We start from the raw sequence: 23,501 nt of genomic DNA on the forward strand, positions 1-23,501 counted from the left end.
TCGAGACAACAGTCGGTAATGTAAAAATTTTCACCCTATCAATAGTCGGAAATGTAGATATCTAACTTATCAACAGTCGATAATGTAGATTACTACAACATCAACAGTCGGTAATACATATTTCTAAAATATCAAACAGTCGGTAATGTAGATTTCTACCACATCAATAGTAGGTAAAGCAGATTTTTATCTTGCCAACAGTTGGTAATGCAAATTTTTGCTAGTCGGTAATGTAGATTTCTACCTTGCCAACAGTAAAAATACAGATTTCTAATTTGTCAACAGTCGATAATGTAGATTTCTACCTTGCCAACAGTAAAAATACAGATTTCTAATTTGTCAACAGTCGATAATGCAGATTTCTACCTTACAAACAGTCGGCAATGCAGATTTTTACCTTGCCAACAGTGGGTAATACAAGTTTTTGCTAAGCCAACAGTCGGTAATGTAGATTTCTACCTTGCCAACAGCAAAAATACAGTTTTCTAATTTGTCAACAGTCGATTATTTATATTTCTACCGAATCAACAGTCGGTGATGTAGATTTCTACCACATCAACAGTAGGTAATGCAGATTTTTACCTTGCCAACAGTTGGTAATGCAATTTTTTTTGCTAACCCAACAGTCGGTAATGTAGATTTCTACCTTGCCAACAGTAAAATACAGATTTCTAATTTGTCAACAGTCGATAATGTAGATTTCTACCTTGCCAACAGTAAAAATACAGATTTCTAATTTGTCAACAGTCGATAATGTAGATTTCTACCTTGCCAACAGTAAAAATACAGATTTCTAATTTGTCAACAGTCGATAATGTAGATTTCTACCTTACAAACAGTCGGCAATGCAGATATTTACCTTGCCAACAGTGGGTAATACAAGTTTTTGCTAAGCCAACAGTCGGTAATGTAGATTTCTACCTTGCCAACAGTAAAAATACAGATTTCTAATTTGTCAACAGTCGATAATTTAGATTTCTACCGAATCAACATTCGATAATGTAGATTTCTACCGCCTCAGCAGTCGGCAATGTAGATTTTTACCTTGCCAACAGTAAGATACAGATTTCTAATTTGTCAAAGTCGATAATGCAGATTACTATCGCATCAACAGTCGGCAATGCAGATTTTTACCTTGCCAACAGTTAATAATGTAAATTTTTGCCATGCCAACAGTCGGTAATGTATATTTCTGCCGTGCCAACAGTAAAAATTGAAAATTTCTAACTTATCGGCAGTCGATAATGTAGATTTTTACCGCATCAACATTTGGGATTTTCAGATTTTCACCTTGTCGACAGACGATAATGTAGTTTTAAGCCTTGTCTACAGTCGGTAATGCAAATTTCTAATATATCAACTGCCGGTAATATAGATTACTACCTTATTAACCGTCGGCAAGGTAAAATTTTGTCAGAAAAATAAATTTATTTTTTTTGTTTTTTACCTGAATTAGGAATAAAGTGACCGAGAAGATTTCCAAGACTCGTTTCCTGTGGAAGACTCGCTCTTCTTGGCGGTGGAAGATTTCCTTCACGAGGACCCAATGCTGATCTATTTGTCGATCCATCTACATATATAAAAAAAATTGCCTTTTTTAAATATATATATTTATAATGTTAAATTAAAAAACTTTTTTTTAATTATTTGTTTTTTAAGTTTTTTTTTTAATTTCTTTAATTCACCGCAATTTTTTTGTTCTTTTTTTTATTGCTTGTTAACTTACTTTGCTGCCAAGAAATATCCATTGGTACGGAACCACGTCTTGAATATTGTTCGCCAATTGCCGACACCGATGACGTTGAAATATCATCGAGTCTTGACATTAGGCCCACTGGTGCAGATCCCCTTCTTCTCGACAATCCCTGATTAAAAAAAAAAAAATTTTCATCAACAGACGGTAAAAAGAAATTAATAAATTTGGATATTAGACAATAAATATATAGTAATGATCGTTAATACAGGTCTCTATTATATTGGCATTTGGTAATGTAGTTTTCTACTTTCCCAACAGTTGGTAAAAACAAGATAAATTAAATTTTAGTCAATTATTTAATAATATAAATCCCTACTGTAGTGACAATCGGTAATGCAGGTTTCTGCCTTTACAGCAGTTGGTAAAAACAAATGATAAATTAAAATTTGTCAATTAATCAATAATACACCTCTCTAATGTATTAACAATCGGTAATGCAGATTTCTACCTTTCCAAAAGTAGATAAAAACAAAATACAATAAATTTTAGGCAACAATTTAAAAATACAAATTCCTATCATAGTGACAACCGGTAATGTAGTTTTCTATCTTTACAGCAGTCGGTAAAAAAGGAATAGAGTAAATTTTTGGCAATAATTTTAAAATACAATTCCCCACCATAGTGGCAATCGGTAATGCAGGTTTCTACATTTACAGCAGTCGGTAAAAACAATATAGAGTAAATTTTAGGCAATAATTTCAAAATACAATTCCCTACCATAGTGGCAATCGATAATGCAGATTTCTACCTTTACAGCAGTCGGTAAAAACTAGTTTTTTGTAATTAAGGCACAAATTAAAAAAAAACCAAGTGAATGTAAAGAAAAAAAACTTACTTGACTGCTACGTCGACCATGTGATTTCGATGATGTCTCCTCACGTGGATCAACATTCTCCTTCATTTGTGAATCGAGACTCAATTTTGGTATTTTATTTGTCATTGACTTATCGCGTGTTGTATCTGAATCACGTTTACTGCCAATTGACACACTATCACTACTCGAGCCACCAATACTACGTCGTTGTGGATCACTACCACCACCACCACCACCACCACCGCCTCCACTGCCACTACCACTATCGCTTGTCGACGATGAAACACTTTTGACACGTGGCGGTGAATCCGGTGGACTACCAATGAAAAATACTTTATGTGAAACACCAATTTCCGTTGTCACTGGAATTGCTGTAAAACGTCGTCCACCACAATTTGCCAATGGTTTTTTACCACTAGACGATTCAGCGACAGGCGTTGAATAACGTCGCGGCTCTGATTCAACCCATTTTATTCTCGCATCCTGTAATACTCCATAGCGTTCAGATTTTGTTGATGTTGAAAATGTTCTCATATCTTCGCTTATTGATATTTCACAACTTGATTTTGTATCTTGCGCCGATCTTGAGTCAGGTCGTTGTAAATCGGATATATCCGACATTATTTGCGTTCTAGACACAAAAAGTAAAATCTCGTAAATAGATGTAAATCAACGTAACTTTACGTAAGCCACGTAAGTTTACGTACATTAACGTAACTTTACGTAAGCCACGTAAGTTTACGTATATTAACGTAACTTTACGTAAGTTAGCGTAATTCAGGTAAGTTAATGTAACTTTACGTAAGCCACGTAAGTTTACGTATATTAACGTTACTTTACGTAAGTTAGCGTAATTCACGTAAGTTAACGTAACTTTACGTAAGCCACGTAAGTTTACGTATACTGACGTAACTTAGCGTAAGTTAGCGTAATTCACGTAAGTTAACGTAACTTTACGTAAATCATGGTAATTTTAGGTAAAAGTAGTAAATACTTGTAAGCTAACGTAACTCTGTGTAAGTCTAAGTAAACGTAGGTAAAAACGGTTGAATAGATGCAACTTATCAAAAATCTATTAAAATAATTATAATTTTAAGTAAATCTCGTAAATAGTTTTAAGATAACGTAAGTCACGTAAGTCACGTAAGTCAACTTAAGTTTACGAAGTTAAATTAAGTTCACGTAACTTTACGTAAGCCATATAAGTTAGCGTGTCCTACGTAAGTTAACGTAACTTTACGTAAATCGCGTAAGTTAACGTAACTTTACGTAAATCACGTAAGTTAACGTAAGTTACGTAAGTAAACATAACAAGTGAGTCACGGTAATTTTCCATAATATTCGTAAATAGATGTTAGATAAGATAAGTCACTCTACATTTACGTTAAAGTAGTTAAACTTAAGCAAACGTAACTCTACTCATATAACGGCAATTCTAGGTATAAATTGGTAAATAAATGTAAATTAACCTTACTTTATGTAAAAACTGATAATTTTAGGAAAATCACGTAAATAGATGTAAGGTAACTTAAGTCACGCGAGAAAACGTAAGCCACGGTAAATTTAGGTAACAACTGATAAACAAACGTAAACGTAACTCTATGTAAATCACGGTAACTTAAGATAATAACTGGTAAAAAGATGTAAATTGACGTTACTCTGTGTAAATCACTGTAATTTTATGTTTAACTCGTAACTACAGTTAAATTAACGTAAGTCACAGTTAATTAAGGTAACAAACTGGTAATCATAACCTCTCGTAAATCACGTTAACTGTAGGTAAAACTGGCAACTAGATGTTACTTAATTAACTCTTTGTAAGTCATAGTAATTTTTACGTAATACTCGTAAATAGACGTAAGTTAACGTAAGTCATTGTAAATTTTAGTTAAAACTGTTAAGTTTAAGTAAACGTAGCGCTACGTAAATCGGAGTAATTTTAGGTAAAAGCTGGTAAATTGATGCAAGTTAACGTAAATTTATGAAAGTCAGTGTAAATTTTGGTAAATTTCGTAATTAGGTGTAAATTAACGTAACTCTATGTAAATCACGCTAATTTAAAAGTTAAGGTAAAATTAAATTATTCCATGTAAATTTAAAATAAAAATTCAAATTTATATATAATTTTTTTAACATTACCTTGAACCTGCCGTTGATGCATACAACATTTGTGTGGGATTTAAATCTTGTGCCGATGATGGCCGACGATTACTACGATGACGATTATTTGTTGTATCATCGGTTCTTAATATTTGCATTGAATGACGTCGTTGATAATCAACGTTTGTCTTTGTGTGTGTTTCAAATACAGCCGATGCGCGTCTTCTTGATTCAATATTACTAATGAAATTGTCATCAATTTCCGACATTTTAGGACAACAATCATTATCATCATCATCATCATTATCATCTTTGGATTCAACAACTTCATTAAGTGGAGTACCACATTGACCATCTGTACATGTTTCTATTATTTTTATATTTATTACTTCTTCTATTTCTTCTTCTTCTTCTTTAACTTCTTTTCCATCATTTTCTAATTTGTCTACAGTCTTTGAAACTTTATTATCATCATCATCATCATTTGCTTTTTCTTTCGTTGGACTTGGCGAGGAAGACGAGGGACTGTCAGCTTCCATGAGAATTTCGCAACATTGACTCATTTCCGCTGTTGTTGACATATACCTAAGGAATGATAAAAAAAATTTTATAAAAACAAAAATTGTATATACTTTTGGCTAATATACCGACTGTCGATAATACAGATCCCTACAATATCTGCAGTCGGTATGACAGACTTCTATTATATCAAGCGTCGTTAAAAATCAAATAATGTACTTTATGCAATATACCGACTGTGGATAATACGGATCCCTACAATATCTGCAGTCGGTATGACAGACTTCTACTTTATCAAGCGTCGGTAAAAATCAAATAATGTACTTTATGCAATATACCGACTGTTGATAAATACAGACGTCTACTATATCAGCAGTCGGTAATGTAGATTTCTTCATTACCACACTTAGGTAAAATTGAAATCGAATATTTGATTTCAGAACGTATATACATTGATTGTTGATTATAAAAATCTGTAAAATTTCGACAGTCGGTATTGCAGATTTCCACAGAAAAATAATATATTGTAGACAATAAACCGACTGACGATAATACAGACATCTACTGTAATACAGATTTTTACTTTAACAAGTACAGGAAAGAATCAAATAATTTATTTTATGCAATGTACCGACTATATTGATATTGCAGATTCCTATCATATCGGCAGGTCAGTATAGACGATTTTCGAAACTAAATAATATACCGACTGTCGATAATGTAGATTCCTACTGTATCTGCAATCGGTATGGCAAATTTACACTTTTTCAAGTTTTGGTAAGAATTAAATAATTTATTTTATGTAATATACCGACTAACGATAATACAGGCATCTACTGTATCAGCAGTCGGTAATGCAGATTTTTTTTTTCATTACCAAAAACTCAGGTAAAATAAAAATCTTGCATTTGAATTTACACCGTTTATATACCGACTACTGATTATAAAGATCGCTACCATATCGACAGTCGGTATTGCAGATCTCCACTTTATCTACAGTCGGTAAAAATAAATAAGCAGATTTTTTTTTTTTTTGAAAATTTACCTCATTCGAACGTACGGCTGCAGAGGTGGGAATGTCTGTTGTCGTGTCAATTGTTTTTGCTGTGGTCTTGGATGATTATCAGGCTGTAAAACAGAACTAAGACGCGATGCCTCAGTACTATTTGTAATACTTGCGATACTTGGTTCGGGTAATAAATTTTCAGCGCTCACCGGTCTCTCGGCATTATTTGAATTACCCGATGAATTATTACCCAATAAACTACTTTTCGATGAGAATAATGATAAATTTGAACTACGACCAGTACGTGCCGATTGATCGTCATGTTTTAATAGTAGATGTGGATTTTTTAATTTCACATTATTATTATCGTTTGGTAAACTTTCACGACGTACATTAACGCGTACCGTTGGTATTAATGATTTTACACAACTAATTGGCACTGAATGTCGACGACCGGCGCGTTGTAATTCAGTTTTAATCGGTAAACTAGGACGTCGTATTATCGACGACAATTGTTGATGTCCCACAATAGCGGCTGATGAACCGAGGGCAAAATCAATACTACCCGAATCGTCGTCAAGTGCCGTCTCTTCCTCGGAGCTTATCTCTCTTTCCTCCTCGAGTTCAGAGACTTCTGTTCTTACCTCCTCGGCATTTTCTTGTTGAATCATTGTTTCCCATCTGAAAAAAAAAATGGTAAAGTAAATTTTATTTTTTTTTATTTCTTTTGAATTAAATTTTCCAAAAAAAATTCCAATTCACTGAATTTTATTCCAAAAAAATTAGCGTAATTCACGTAAGTTAACGTAACTTTACGTAATTCACGTAAGTCAACGTAACATTACGTAATTCACGTAAGCCAACGTAACTTTACGTAATTCATGTAAATCAACGTAACTTTACGTAATTCACGTAAGCCAACGTAACTTTACGTAATTCACGTAAATCAACGTAACTTTACGTAATTCGCGTAAATCAACGTAACTTTACGTAATTTGCGTAAATCAACGTAACTTTACGTAATTCACGTAAGTCAACGCAACTTTACGTAATCCACGTAAGTTAACTAACTTTACGTAAGTTAACTTAACTTTAGTAAGCCACGTAAGTTAACGTAACTTTACGTAAGTTTCATTAACTTTAGTAAGCCACGTAAGTCCAATTCACTGAAAAAATTCCAATTCACTGAATTTTATTCCAAAAAAATTTTATTTATAATTTTTAAGAATTTTTTTCAAAACGTCGAAATTTTGTTCGAAATTACAAAAATTAAGTAAAATTATTTTTTATTAAAATTTAAAAAGACAAAAATTTGAAAAAAATAAATAAATTTTTGTTTTTTTTCACCTCTTTTGATTGCCACGAAGATAATTCATTAATGAATCGCTTAGTCCATCGCCAAGGAATCTGTGCCATTCTTCATAAAGTGGTGCAACGACAAATTTAAAAAAGCCAACCTGAATTTTTGGAATACTTGTACTTTGACGATCGCATAATGGCGTCACTGGTAAATTTAATTGTCTCTCGTAATCGCCTTGACGAAAGAATTCTTCACAAACTTTATATGACCATTTTCTCGATATATCCCATGGCCTGCATGGATTCGATATGTCCGCGCATTTTAATGCAATTTGTAATATAAAATGACGATCCTCACCACGTTTCATGTCCAATAAATTGCCATCAAGATAATTCTTAAATGCAAAAAGAAAAAAAAATAATTTTTTTTTTGTTTTAATTTGAAAAAAAAAATACAAAATTAACAAATAATTATTTTAATTTCAAAAAAAAAAATTGAAAATTATTTTAATTTGCAAAAAAACAAAACAAAATGGAAATAATTATTTTAATTTGAAAAAAAAAATTGAAAATAATTATTTTAATTTGCAAAAAAAAAACAAAATTAAAATTTTTTATTAAAAAAGAAATAAAAAAACATATTTTAATTTAAAAAAATTTTTTTTTAATAATTATTTTAATTAAAAAAAAATTAAAAAACTGAAAAAAAATTATATAAATGAAAAAAAGATAAAAATAATTATGTTAATAAAAAAAAATACGTAAAAAAACAAAATTCAAAATAACTAAAATTATTTTGAATTTTTTGTTTTTTAAATATTTTAATTAAAAAGAATCCAAAATTTAAAAAAAATTATTTGAATTTAAAAAAAAATTTAAAAAAATTTTTTTAATTTGAAAAATAATTTCTTAATTTAATTTGAAAAATAATTTCTTAATTTAATTTGAAAAAATTTCGTAATTTGTTTTTTATTTAATTAAAATTTTTAATTAATTTTAATTTTTTTTGTCAGAAATTTGCAAATGTGTCAAATACCTTAAAACGTGTTAAAAACTCTTGCTGCCTCGTTATATCAGTGGCGAGAATTAAGGAACTAATATGTTGCTGTAATTCTGGCCTAATTTCATTTGGCAATTGTTCCAAAACGCCACTTTCCAAAAGACAGCCAATTGCTGACCTCCAATGATGATTCTCCAAAACTGAAGTGTTCTACAAAAAAAGAAAAAAAAGAAAAAAAATTTTTTCAAAAAAATGTTTTTTGTTCACTACATTTATTGAAAAAAAAAGAAATTCAACAAAAATATAAAATTTAAATGTAAAAATTATTTTTTAAAAAAAAAAGTTAATTCACTTTTAAAGCATTTCGTTTTACCCACGATAAAAAATTTTTAATAATAATTAAAAAAAAAATTTACCAATTCATTTACCGACCGTCGGTAATGCAGATTTCTACTACATTGACAATCGGTAATACGGACCTTTATCCTATTAGCGATAGAATAAAATAATTATTTTTGTTTTTTATAATTTTTTTATAATTATTATTCTATTTTTGTTCGTTTAGATTAATTATACCAACTGCTGGTAAAACAGTTCGCAACTTTTCCAGCGGTCGGTAATGTAGATTTCCACTGCATCAACAGTCGTTAAAAGTTAAATGTAAATTTATGAGGGAAAAAATTGTTAGAAAATACCATTAAAATACATTTTTATAATAATAATTATGATAATAATAATAATAATACTTATTATTATTATAACAATGCTAATAATTAAATAATTTTAGTAGTGAATTAGTGGTAAGCTTTTTTTACGTAATTACTTCTATGTCATTTAAGATTAATTTTTACCGACTGCTATTATACAGCAGTTTCTTACTATTCCAGCAGTCGGTAAAAGAGATTTCTTGTGTATCAGCAGTCGGTAAAGATAATCTCAATTTAAAAAAGTAAAAATTATTAACATCTTTTGCTGTAATTTAATCTGTAATATTTAAGATTAATTGTACCGACTGCTAGTAAAATAGATTTCTACTATTTCAGCAGTCGGTAATGTAGATTTCCATTGTATCAACAGTCGGTAAAGTTAATCTCAATTTAAAAAAGGAAAAATTATTATCATTTTTTGCTGTAATTTAATCTGTGATATTTAAGATTAAATTTACCAACTGCTGGTAAAATAGATTTCTACTATTTCAGCAGTCGGTAATGTAGATTTCTATTGTATCAGCAGTCGGTAAAGTTAATCTCAATTTAAAAAAAGGAAAATTATTTTCATTTTTTGCTATAATTTAATCTGTGACATTTAAGATTAATTTTACCGACTGCTAGTAAAATAGATTTCTACTATTTTAGCAGTCGGTAATGTAGATTTCTATTGTATCAGCAGTCGGTAAAATTAATCTTAATTTAGAAAAGGGGAAAATTGTTAGAAATTACAATTCAAACAGTTTTATATTAATTATAATTGTAATAATAATAATAATAATAATAATAAAACGAAGGCTATTAATAATTATAATAAAAATGATATTAATATAAAAAAAATAATTAATTAATTTTTTTTCGTAAAATAGTGGTAAGCTTTTTTTATGTAATTCAATTTTTTTTTTAAATAGAATTTTCTTTTAAAAAATGCATTTTTAGTATTTTTTCTTAAATTTTTGAAAAAAGAAAAAAAGAAGCTAAAAATTTACCTCATAGAGGGCTGCCAGATGATTGCTAGTAGCGACCAAAAAGGGCTGATTGACCCCCGGATGATCGAGGTCGTGGGTCACGGCAGCGATTAGAGACGCCATTATTTCCAGGTCACTCAAGTGTGCCTTTATCTACGAGAGAAAAAAAAATCCATTTTATTTTTTTTTCTCTCTCTCTCTCTCTCTTTCTCTCTTTCTCTTTACTGTTACCTTATTTCTCATTAAATTTTTTTCCCAAGTTTTATTATTATTTTTTTTTAATAAAAAACAAAAAAAAATGTTGTTTTCTTTCATAATTGGAAAGTATAACAAAAAATATTTGCTATTATTATTTTTTTAAATTTTAATTTAAAAAAAAAAATGCTGAAAAATAACTAAGATTCTTTTGGAAAATTATGATAAATTTAAAATGAAAAAAAAATTTTTTTTTTCTCATAATTTACCTTTTCTTCTTGCAGGAAGCAATGCATCGCTTGCGTCACATCCGTCGCGTGTATACTGTTATGGTATGGATTTGTACTGTGATAACCTTCCTCTATTAAACCTAAAGTAAAATGAAAAGAAAAAATATTTTTAATTAATAATAAATAAAAAAAAAGTTATTAATATTTTTTTTAAGTATTTTTATTAATTTATTTTTTTCAGTATTTTTATTAATTTATTTTTTTCAGTATTTTTATTAATTTATTTTTTAACTAGGGAATTTATTTATTTATTTATGAAATTCTAGTTTTTATATTAAAACAAAAACGTTTTTTCATATTATTTAACGTCAAGCGATAATTCAGATTTCTATAATACCGACAATGAACATAAAAAATTCCTACAATACCGACTAAAGGACCCTAATGTACCAACAGTCGATAAAACAGAATTATTGTTATTTCTTCTTTATTTTTGTTTAGTAATTCATTTTTTAATCTTTATAATTAGAAATATTTCAATACAGACAGAAAAAATTTATAAAAATTTTTTTATTTTGTAAATTCTATAAAAAAAATTATTTACTAAATTCTTTGAAAAATAAATGTTTGAAAAAAAAGAGTAATAGTTAATAATAAAAAAAAATTACATTATTTGCATTCAATTTACAAAAAAGAAAAAAAAATTTTGCGTATCATTTAAAATAAATAACAATCATCATTCCGTCTTGTTTGTAAGATGAAAAGTACTTGATAAAAGTTAATAGTTCATAAGGTTGCGATTGCATAAAAATGCAAAACTAAATTATTATAATAATATTGTGATAAATTTATTTTTAGTTTTTATATGATCAATAATAATAATAAAAATTAAAATAATAATAATAAAAAAATTAATAATAATAATAATAATAATAATAATAAAATATAATAATTATAGTAATTATTATTATTATTATTATTATTATTAAGAAAAAATAAGAATATTGTTAGAATTGGAAAAAGACAACAAAAATTTTTCTCTTCTATATTTTATCATCTGTGACAAAAAAAAAATTAAAAATAAAATTGCGTCACTATTAAATTGAAAAATATATTGTTCTTCTCCCTCCTTTTCAATTTTTTTTAAATTTTTTTTTCTTTCAATACAAATTAATCGCATCAAAACGTTTTTAGAAAGCAATTCGTAAACATATATATATATATATATATATATATATATATAAATGTGAGGTCGAGAATATAAGTCTATTTATATTCTCAAATGGACCACTCTGTCTACCACTTATGCTAATTAATACTCACTGAACAGCTTCCACACTCTGACAACGTCCAAGTTGAAGTGTTGAAAAAGTCCGTACCAATGAAAAAGATGAACACACAACACTGGCAAAGAACGACCTGTACAAGAGAATAATAACAACAAAATAATTAATTTTTTTTTATAAAAAAAAAATTATAAACACATATGGTTAAATGTAATTTCATTTTATTTATACGCAAAAATAGTTCTTTTTAATAATAAAAAATAACAATAATTGAAAATATAAAAAAAAGAAAATTAACATGAAAAAAAAATTATGCAAAAAATTTTATTTATTTATTAAATTTTCCAAAATTTATTATTCATTTTTAGTAATTAATAATTTTTAATAATTTCCATGGCAATTGATGAAAAAAAAGAAAAAAAAATTCCAATAAAAGAAATAATTAAAAAAAAAAATACATTACCGATAATCGATAATACAGATTTCTACTATGCCAACTGTAGACAATGCAGACTTCCACAGTACCAGCCGTCGGTAATACAGATTTCTATTATACCAATTGTAGGTAATACAGATTTCTAACATACCAATCGTAGGCAATGTAGAATTCTAGAATACCAATCGTCGGTAATACAGAATTCTATCATATCAATTGTTAGGCAATGCAGACTTCCACAGTACCAGCCGTCGGTAATACAGATTTCTATTATACCAATTGTAGGTAATACAGATTTCTAACATACCAATCGTAGGCAATGCAGACTTCCACAGTACCAGCCGTCGGTAATACAGATTTCTATTATACCAATTGTAGGTAATACAGATTTCTAACATACCAATCGTAGGCAATGCAGACTTCCACAGTACCAGCCGTCGGTAATACAGATTTCTATTATACCAATTGTAGGTAATACAGATTTCTAACATACCAATCGTAGGCAATGTAGAATTCTAGAATACCAGTCGTCGGTAATACAGAATTCTATCATATCAATTGTTAGGCAATGCAGACTTCCACAGTACCAGTCGTCGGTAATACAGATTTCTATTATACCAATTGTAGGTAATACAGATTTCTAACATACCAATCGTAGGCAATGCAGATTTCTACAGTACCAGCCGTCGGTAATACAGATTTCTATTGTACCAACAGTAAAAATGCAGATTTCTACAATAGTCGTCGGTAATGCAAATTTTTAAACAAATCAACAATCAGTAAAAAAAAATTTATCCTTACTTTAATAATTTAAAGAATTATTTATCAAAAATTTATTTACTATAATAATTACAATAAAAAAAATAGTAAAAATTGTAGTAATAGAGGAACTTTTTATCATACTAGAAGAAACATTTAAAAAAACCTAAAATGAAATTTTTATTTAATAAATTTTTCAAAAAATAATAATAAAATTTTCCTACCTCCTGTGACAGTTTCCAATGTGAATGCATTGAACCGCCAGTTTCCTGCTCTTTGTAGAACGCACTGCAATAAAATAAAGATAAGAGAGTAATTTAAAGTCACAATTTTACAACGTGCTTGAAAGTAAGAGGGGAGGGGGAGGGAGCAATGAACAGTTGATTTTATCATGAAAGACATATTCCTCATTAGAGTGTAAGAATTATTATTTTAATTTTCTCACGTAAGAATCATTTTTTTATGCATTATTAGAAAAACTAATTGAAACATGTAAGAATAATTATTATACAAAATTTATTACAATTGATTAGTTTTTGTTTAATTAATGACTCCTTAATATGTTCTCTCTTTCTTTTCTGTTATTAAAATTTTGTAAACAGAAATTTTATTTTAATTACAGTTAAAAAAGAATTACCCTATTTACCGACGGTTGGTAACATTGTTTTTTCACTATACCAACAGTGGGTAATGTAGGTTTCTTTTCAATTAACAATTAATATATTAAAACAAATAACTATATTTATCGACAATCGATAATATAAATTTCTACATTACCGACTGTCGATAATACAGGTTTCTACCATATCGACAATCGGTAACGTATATTTCTACCTTATCGAATGTCAGCAATACAGATTTCGACCATACCAAACAGTCGGTAACATAGATTTCTACCTTACCGACGGTTGATAATACAGATTTCTACCATACCGATAGTCGGTAATTTTAATTCCACAATTTAATTAAATATACTAAAACAATTACACAAATTACCATTACAGATTTCTACCCTATTAGCAGTACGTTAAATACAAAAAATAATCTAATTAAAAAATAATTTAAAAAATTTTTTTTGCTTAGTAATTAATATTGAAACTTACAGCAACTTGTCCATGAAAAATGTCATCAAGAATGCCAGAATCCTGATTTAACGATTTGGTAATTAAACGTTTACGTCGTCTTTTGTGCATTGTGAGAAAACGACCAGCATGTCTTGGTCGATCTTTGGAGACATTTAAATTTTCCAAAAGACTACGACTCTCATTTGACAATCGTCGAAATATTGAATCGGTTTCGTCTTGCGTCGATTTTTCGATTGAAGGCGTTGTTGGCGATGCATCTGACGCTGCAACTGTTTCTGCTTCTGTAAATATTAACGATATTCTACATTAATACAGGTATAATTAAAAAGAAAAAGCATATATATATTACCGACGGTTGGAAATAGAGATTTCTACTATACCAACAGTCGGTATTCAAGATTTTTGTCACAGCAACAGTCGACAGAGAAAATTTCTTTTCAATTAAAAGTCAATAATAGCGGTTCATGTTACATCGAAGTTAGGTAAAGCAGATTGCAATTAAACCAACAGTCGGTAATATCGAATTCTGCCACCAACGGTCGGTAATGCAGATTTTAATTATACAAACAGTCGGTAACATAGGTTCCTGACAAACTAACAGTCGATAAAACAAATTCCCGTTAAACCAACAGTCGGTAATATCGATTTCTGTCATATCAGCAGTAGGTAATATCGATTCCTGTCATTTCAAAGGTTGGCAATACAGACTTCTATTATACTGATAGTCGATTATATAGATTTCTGTCGCACCAACAGTCGGTAAAAGAAATTTTCATTAATCTAACAGTCGGTAATATCGATTTCTATCATATCACCAGTCGGTAATGCAGATGTCAATTATACCAACAGTCGACAATTTAGATTTCTGTCGCGTCAACAGTCGGTAAAGAAAAATTTCCAGTAAACCAACTATTGGTCATATCAGCAGTCGGTAATATCAATTCCTGTCATATTAAAAGTTGTCAATACAGACTTCTACTATACCGATAGTCGGTAATATAGATTTTTGTCGCACCAATAGTCGATAAAGAAAATTTCCATTAATCCAACAGTCGATAATGTCGATTTCTGTCATATCAACAGTCGATAAAGTAAATTTTTTTAATTTTTCACGAAAATCTCTTTTTTAATATTGTAATTTAGTGAAAAATAGCTCAAAAAAAATCAATAAAAGTAAGAAAAAAATTTTTTAAAAATTGCTTTAAAATTGTGGCAGTTTTTTTTAAAAAAGGGAAAAAAATGATAGCTAAGCCAGGTGAGTAGGTACATGTATTGAGTGAAAGAGTGAGTGAGAGAGAAAGATATATATATATATATAAGTGTAAGTAGCTTGCGGAAAAAAAAGTAGAAGGAAGGGCAATTGATCGATAAAGCCAGTGGCGAGATAAACGAATCCCAAAGCGAGCTCATTTAGTTCGTATCTGAGCTTCGTTTTCAAGCGAAACGTGACTTACGTGTCTCGTTAAATATTAACGAGGCCATTGCCATATGAAGCTCAAGTCAATACACACATGTGTTACTATCATATCTTTATGTGTATGTTTGTATATCTATTACAAACGAATCTTTATAATGTATTTTACACCCAATATTCTCTCTCTCTCTCTCTCTCTTGTTTTTTCTTTCACGATCTACTTGGATCTGTGACCGACATAAACAATCAAACCACCTTTCATTATCATATTCTCTTTTTTCTATTATTTCCATATATATATATATATATGTATATATGTATACAATTTATTTTCACCGTTTTCAATTTGCATACAATACAACGTGTCACAAACGTTAACGCATATGTTTATATTTAGAATGTTATTTCTATTTTTATATATTATATATACAGTATAAACATAATAGACATATATACGTATATAATTAAAAAAAAATTATAAAAAAAAATTTATATTAAGCAGAATTTTTAAAACTTATTAATTGAGAGTGTCTCATTAGTGGAATATTCCATTGAGACATATTTTATTGATGGAATATTTCGTTGAGACAAGTTTTATTTATGGAATATTTCATTGAGACAAAAATTTTATTGATAAAATATTCCGTTGAGATATTTAACTTCCTTGGAATGTTCCATTGAGACAAAAATTTTATTGATAAAATATTCCATATTTAATTTATGGAATATTCTATTGAGACAAGACTCAAATGAAATATTCCGTTGAGACAAGTCTCATTGGTGGAATATTCAATTGAGACAATGTTTCATTGATCGAATATTCCGTTGAGACAAATTTATTTATGGAATATTTCAATATCACGACTTTGGAATATTCCATTGAGACACATTTAATTGACAATGAAATTCCATTGAGACAAGTCTCACTGGTAGAATATTCCATTAAGACGAAATATTCCATTAAGACAAAATTTATTTATGAAATATTTCATTGAGACAAAAATTTTATTGATAAAATATTCCGTTGTGACATTTAACGTCCTTGGAATATTCTATTAAGACAAATTTTATTGATAAAATATTCCGTTGAGACAAGTCTCAATGATACAATATTACAATCTGGCAAATTATGAAATATTTCATTAAAAATAGTCTCATTGGTGGAATATCCCATTGAGACAAAAATCAAGAATAAAATATTCCGTTGAGATAATTCTCTCTCATAGAATATTCTATTGAGACAAGTTTTAATGAAATATTCCGTTGAGACAAATTTATTTATGAAATATTTCAATATCACGTATTTGAAATATTCCATTGAGACAAGACTCAATAATTAAATATTCCATTGATACGAGTCTCACTGGTTGAATATTCCATTAAGACAAGTATTAGTAAAATATTCTGTTGAGACAAACTTTATTTGTGGAATATTCCGTTGAGACAAAAATCAAGAATAAAATATTCCGTTGAGATAATTCTCTCTCATAGAATATTCTATTGAGACAAGTTTTGATGAAATATTCCATTGAGACAAATTTAATTAATAAAATATTCCGTTGTGACATTTAACGTTCACGGAATATTCCATTGAGACAAGTTTTATTGATAAAATATTCCGTTTAGACAAGTCTCAACGATGAAATACTCCATTGAGACAAGTTTTTTGATGATATATTCCATTGAGACAAGTCTCAACGATGAAATACTCCATTGAGACAAGTCTTTCTCATGGAATATTCCATTGAGACATGTATTTTTTTACAAAATATTACACAGTGACCATTCTAATTTTTGAATAAATATTAAATAAACAATTTCCAGCAAGAAATATTCCATTGAGACAAAAAAAAATAATTTTAAAAAAAACTACTCAATCCTCCGAATTGTGAATTTTTCACAAGCAAATAAATAGCTTTCTTTGGAACTGTAAATAATAAGTACGCCCACATTTTGATAGCAAAAAAAAAAAAAAAAAAAAAAAAAAGAAATGAAAAATAAGTATCAGATCTAACGTTTCAGCTCCTCATTATGACAAATGTGCACGAAAAAAAAATAGATAGAGACTTCATTCGCCATTAATTTTTTTTATCCTCGCGTGTAATATAATTAACTATTTCTTTTCAAAAAAAAAAAAACTATTATTCATTTTTTCTTATCCAAAATTTTGTACTCGTAGCAAATTTATTTTTTTTTTTCATTTTTTTTTTTTTTTTTTTTTTTTTTGATAAAGAGTGCGTCGACAGGAAAGTTGGCGCGCAAATATAAATGAAAAGAAAGAAATATTTCTCGTTTAAAAATAAACCACGGAAATGTTTTCTCTTTTATATTATTTACGAGGTACATTTTTTCAAATCTCTCAAGTAAAATGACAAAAAAAAAAGATGTGAATTTAATTTTTTGTTTTTTTTTCTTCAACAATTCAATTAAAAAAATATTTCATCATCTTTCTTCTCTTTTTTTTTTTTTTTTTTGATGTATCATTGTATTTAAATGTCATGAGAAAATTTGAATTTTTGGAACAATAAAAATAAATATATATATTTATATTTATTTATATATAGGTAAAAATATACACTTACCGGATATCCGGATATACACAGCATTCTGGTCGGAATTGTCCACAGTTATTTCTGCTGTTCGTTTCTGTAACAAAAATAAAATAAAACCATTTTTTTAATTACAAAATTTATGGGAAATATCTTTATTTATTTATTTTTTTTTTTGCGAAAAAAAATCAGATTGCAAACAGAAATTTTAATATATTATTTTTAAGATAAAAAAATTTAATTTTCTTATTAAATTTAATATTTTAATTACTGTATGAAAATGCAAAAAAAAAATTAATTCTGAATTGTGCCTTGTCTCAATGGAATATTTCTCAATTGAGACAAGTTTCACAATAATTAAATACTTCATTGGGACAAATTTTATTCACAGGAATTTTTATTTGATAAATATGTAAAAATATTTTTTAACTATTTCTTTGGAAAAAGTGTAATATTAATAAAATATTCCGTTGAGACAAGTCTCAATTATGGAATATTTCATATTGAGACACGTTTTATTGATACAATATTCCGTTGAGACAACAAGCAACTTTAAAAAAAAAATTACATTCAGATAAATCTCAGTAGTTCAATTTCAATGAGAAACGTTTTTTTTATATAATATTCCATTGAGACATGTCTCATTAATTAAATATTCCATTGAGACAAGTCACATTAATCATATATTCCATTGAGACAAGTCTCATTAATTAAACTACTCGTTAAAAATATTTATGGAATATATTCTCATGAGACAAGTCTCAATAATGGAATATTCCGTTGAGACATGTCTCATTAATTAAATACTCAATTGAGACAATTTTTGCTTATTTAATACTTCATTGAGACCTATTACATTTTTAAAATATTCCAATTCGACAATTTTTATTAATGAAATAAGTTTAATTTATGGAATATTCTATTGAGACAAGACTCAAATGAAATATTCCGTTGAGACAAGTCTCATTGGTGGAATAATCCATTGAGACAAGTTTTATTGATGAAATATTTCGTTGCGTCAATTATTATTTATAGAATATTCCATTGAGACAAGGCTTAGAAATAAAATATTCCGTTGAGACAAATTTAATTTATAGAATATTCCATTGAGACATATGTTGTAGAAATATTCTATTGAGACATGTTTCATTAATTACATATTTCATTTAAAAATTTCTCATTAATCAAATATTCCATTGAGACAAGTCTCATTGGTGGAGTATTCTATTGAGACTAGTTTTATTGGTGTAATGTTCCATTGAGACAATGCTTAATGGTAGAATATTCCATTGAGATAAGTTTTATTGGTGAAATATTCCGTTGCGTCAATTATTATTTATAGAATATTCCATTGAGACAAGGCTTAGAAATAAAATATTCCGTTGAGACAAATTTAATTTATAGAATATTCCATTGAGACATATCTTGTAGAAATATTCTATTGAGACATGTCTTATTAATTAAATATTCCATTTACAAATTTCTCATTAATCAAATATTCCATTGAGACAACTCTCATTGGTGGAGTATTCTATTGAGACTAGTTTTATTGGTGTAATGTTCCGTTGAGACAATGCTTAATGGTGGAATATTCAATTGAGACAAATTTTATTGATTTAATATTCCGTTGAGACAAGAGTTGAGAAATAAAATACTCCATTGAGACAAGTATTATTATTTATAGATTATTCCATTGAGACAATACTGAGAAATGAATGAGCCAGTATTATTTACAGAATATTCCATTGAGACAAGTATAAGAAATCAAATATTCCGTTGAGACAAGTATTACTTATGGAATATTCCATTGAGACAATACTAAGAAATGAAATATTCCGTTGAGAGAAATTTAATTTATGGAATATTTCATTGAGACATAAGACGTCTTTGGAATATTCCATTGAGAAAATATTTTTTTATCAAATATTCCATTGAGACAATTAAAAAAAAAATTTTTAATTATCATTTTGAAAATGATTGAAATTTTTTTTCTTTTGCAAAAAAAAAAGAAAAATTAAAATTTTGTTTTCTTACTTAAATCATTCTTTTTTTTCTCTATTTTTCTTTTATTTTTGAGTGTAATCATTTAAACTATTTTTAAATATACAATTAAATTGACTCGAGAGTTGTGCTTCTCATCTTACTTAATGAAGTAGGTGTCAGGTGAGGCTAGATATCATTACACTGATGCCTTACTACTTCTATTTTTTTCATCTCTATTTTTTCCAACCCCCCCCCCCCCTCCCCCCACCTACTTTTTTATATTTTTATTATTTTATATATATATATAATATAAAATCTTTAATTTTTTTTATTTTCTCGATTTTAACAAGAAAAAGTACTTTCATCGTAGTTAACTTTTATATATATATATATAAAAACGAGAAAAAACTTTTCCTTCCTCTTTTGTATTCTTTTGTGTTGAAATTAAATATAAAAATTATTGTCTTCGTCTTTTCGTTCAAAGCAATTAGAAAATAATTTTTTAATAACAATAATAATGGTAATATTTATTATTATTTCAAATTTATTATAAATTATATTATATATTATATATTATAATATAATAATAATAATATATTATATTATGTTATTATATAATATATTATAATTATATATTATTATATATTATTATTATTATTACTTTTTATTATTATTATTATTAAATAATTTATATATTTTATATTTGATGAATAATTTTTTTTTTATATTTTAAACAAATTTATAAATATAAAATAAATTATTTATGAAAAATAAAATATTCCTATTAAAATAATTTACAGTAGGTATTTATATATATATATATATTTAAATAAAAAATGTATTTCAACGATGGACCACAAAAAATGAAGATTAAATAAACTCGAACAAACAGAATGAAAAATATATATATATATATATATATATATATATATATATATATATATATATATATATATTGTTTCTTTCCGTGTTTCACGTTTCTAAAAAATTGAAGAGAGAAAAGAAATATTGAAAATAAAGAAAAAGAAAAAAAAAAAAGTGAATATATGTGTGAGAAATAAAAGATGAAATATGAATATAGTGAAAAAGAAAATACTGTAAAAACAAGTTTTAAAACGTGTATTAATAAGAAAAATAATGTTTTTTTTTTTAATTTTTATTTTAAATTTTAATTTTTTGCCAATTCATGCGAAAATATATAATATTAAAAACCCCCCTCCAGAAAAAAAAATTATATATTATTATAAATATAATAGTAAAAATTATTATTTAATTACATATAATTATTATTATATTATTATAATTTTTATAATATAAATAATAATAATAATAATAATAATAATATAAAAATATTAATTATTATTATTATTTATATTTTATTTATAATATAATAATAATAATTATTTATTTACGTGTAATTATTATTATATTTTAATTTTTATAATAATAATAATAATAATAATAATAATAATAAAAATAATAATAAAAACAATAATTAATTATTATTTATTTTATTTTTTTTAACCATTTCTCGGCTCTCGCAAAGCAATATTTTACAATGGAAAGAACATCAGGTACTTATAATACATTAAAACATAAATCTGTATTGTACATATATATATATATAAATGTGTGTATGGACAAAAGCATAAATTTCATTTCATTAGTCATTTTGAATGCGGCGGCTGCTTCTGTGTCAGGTTTTGCTGCAATTTTAATAGTACACTTCCGGTTTCATAACATTAGCCGTATAATATATATATATACAACGTAAAACATAAAAGGGTAAATAAAAAAAAAAATTATAACAAAATTTTATTCAAAATTTTAATTATAAATAAATAAATTCACAAAAAAATAATAATAATTACTATTTTATTATTTATTATTTTTATTATTTATAATAATAATTATAATTACTATTATTATTATTATTTTTTTTTTATTTATAATAATAATAATAATTACTATTATTATTATTATTATTATTTTTATTATTTTTATTATTTATAATAATAAAAATAATAATAAATAAAATAGTAATTATTATTATTATCTCTGCTATTATTATTGTGAGTATTATTAATAATAATTTATAGTAGATAAGTAAAAAAAAATTAATTTAATAAATTAAATTAATTAATGTCTCATATAAGTAATAACAAATTAATTAATTGAATTTTCTCTATTTTTTTATCTGTTTTTTTTGACATTCAATGTTGTTGTGTTTGTTATTTTTAATAAAACAAAAAAAAATATATATATATATATAATATATATTTATAAAGTATAATTAATCACAAAATTCACAAAAAAAAAAAAATTCATAAAATTAAACCTTAAATAAAAAATAAATAATTTTTTTTTCGAAACAAAAATTATTTATTTCAAAAAAAGTTTGTTTATTTAAAAAAAAAGGCAAAAATTATTTTATATACAAATTTTTTTTTCTATTTGATAAAACATTTTGTTTAGTAAATAATTTTGTTAATTAACAATTTTTTAAATTGCAAAATTTATTTATTAGTAAATTTCTTAGTTAAATAATTTATTTATTAATTAATTTGTTAACTACTAATTTGTTAATTGAAAAAAAATTTGTTTATTACTTATATTGTTAGTTATTTAATTTTTTAACTATAAAATTTGATTAATAACTAATTTGTTAATTAACAATTTGTTCACTATATATGAATTCTTAGTTATTCAATTTGTTTATTAACCAAATTGTTAATTAACAAATTTGTTAATTACAGACTTTGTTTATTAACCAATTTGTTAATTAACAAATTTGTTAATTACGGACTTTGTTAACCAATTTGTTAATTAACAAATTTGTTAATTACGGAATTTATTTATTAACCAATTTGTTAATTAACAAATTTGTTAATTACGGACTTTGTTTGTTAACCAATTTGTTTATTAACCAATTTGTTAAATAACAAATTGGTTAATTACGGAATTTGTTTATTAACCAATTTGTTAATTACGTAATTTGTTTATTAACCTATTTGTTAATTATGGACTTTGTTTATTAACCAATTTGTTAATTAACCAATTTGTTAATTAACCAATTTGTTAATTAACAAATTTGTTAATTACGGACTTTGTTTGTTAACCAATTTGTTAATTAACAAATTTGTTTATTAACCAATTTGTTAAATAACAAATTGGTTAATTACGTAATTTGTTTATTAACCAATTTGTTAATTACGTAATTTGTTTATTAACCTATTTGTTAATTACGGACTTTGTTTATTAACCAATTTGTTAATTAACCAATTTGTTAATTAACCAATTTGTTATTTAACAAATTTGTTAATTACGGACTTTGTTTGTAAACCATTTTGTTAATTACGGAATTTGTTTACTAACCAATTTGTTAATTAACAAAT

The 23,501-nt window shown here is 26.3% G+C and overlaps 1 protein-coding gene across 4 annotated transcripts in view; it reads right to left on the reverse strand.

The window, feature by feature from the left end:
* The window catches only part of LOC127290025 (uncharacterized), a 124,928-nt gene that overhangs the window by 1,523 nt on the left and 99,904 nt on the right, over positions 1-23,501 (reverse strand). For all 4 annotated transcript variants that reach the window (XM_051318389.1, XM_051318388.1, XM_051318386.1 and 1 more), the window contains 13 exons: positions 18,157-18,220; positions 14,179-14,441; positions 13,300-13,363; positions 11,918-12,013; positions 10,634-10,734; positions 10,191-10,322; positions 8,531-8,704; positions 7,543-7,889; positions 6,235-6,876; positions 4,710-5,255; positions 2,592-3,201; positions 1,727-1,865; positions 1,448-1,570 (listed from right to left, as the gene is read on the reverse strand). In XM_051318389.1, the coding sequence (XP_051174346.1) occupies positions 1,448-1,570; positions 1,727-1,865; positions 2,592-3,201; positions 4,710-5,255; positions 6,235-6,876; positions 7,543-7,889; positions 8,531-8,704; positions 10,191-10,322; positions 10,634-10,734; positions 11,918-12,013; positions 13,300-13,363; positions 14,179-14,441; positions 18,157-18,220 (3,301 nt within the window). The remainder of the gene's footprint in view (positions 1-1,447; positions 1,571-1,726; positions 1,866-2,591; positions 3,202-4,709; positions 5,256-6,234; positions 6,877-7,542; positions 7,890-8,530; positions 8,705-10,190; positions 10,323-10,633; positions 10,735-11,917; positions 12,014-13,299; positions 13,364-14,178; positions 14,442-18,156; positions 18,221-23,501) is intronic.

This window comes from Leptopilina boulardi, unplaced genomic scaffold, assembly GCF_019393585.1.
Source record: "Leptopilina boulardi isolate dan_hultmark-lab unplaced genomic scaffold, ZJU_Lbou_2.1 LbouV2_55, whole genome shotgun sequence".
Lineage (NCBI taxonomy): Eukaryota > Metazoa > Arthropoda > Insecta > Hymenoptera > Figitidae > Leptopilina > Leptopilina boulardi.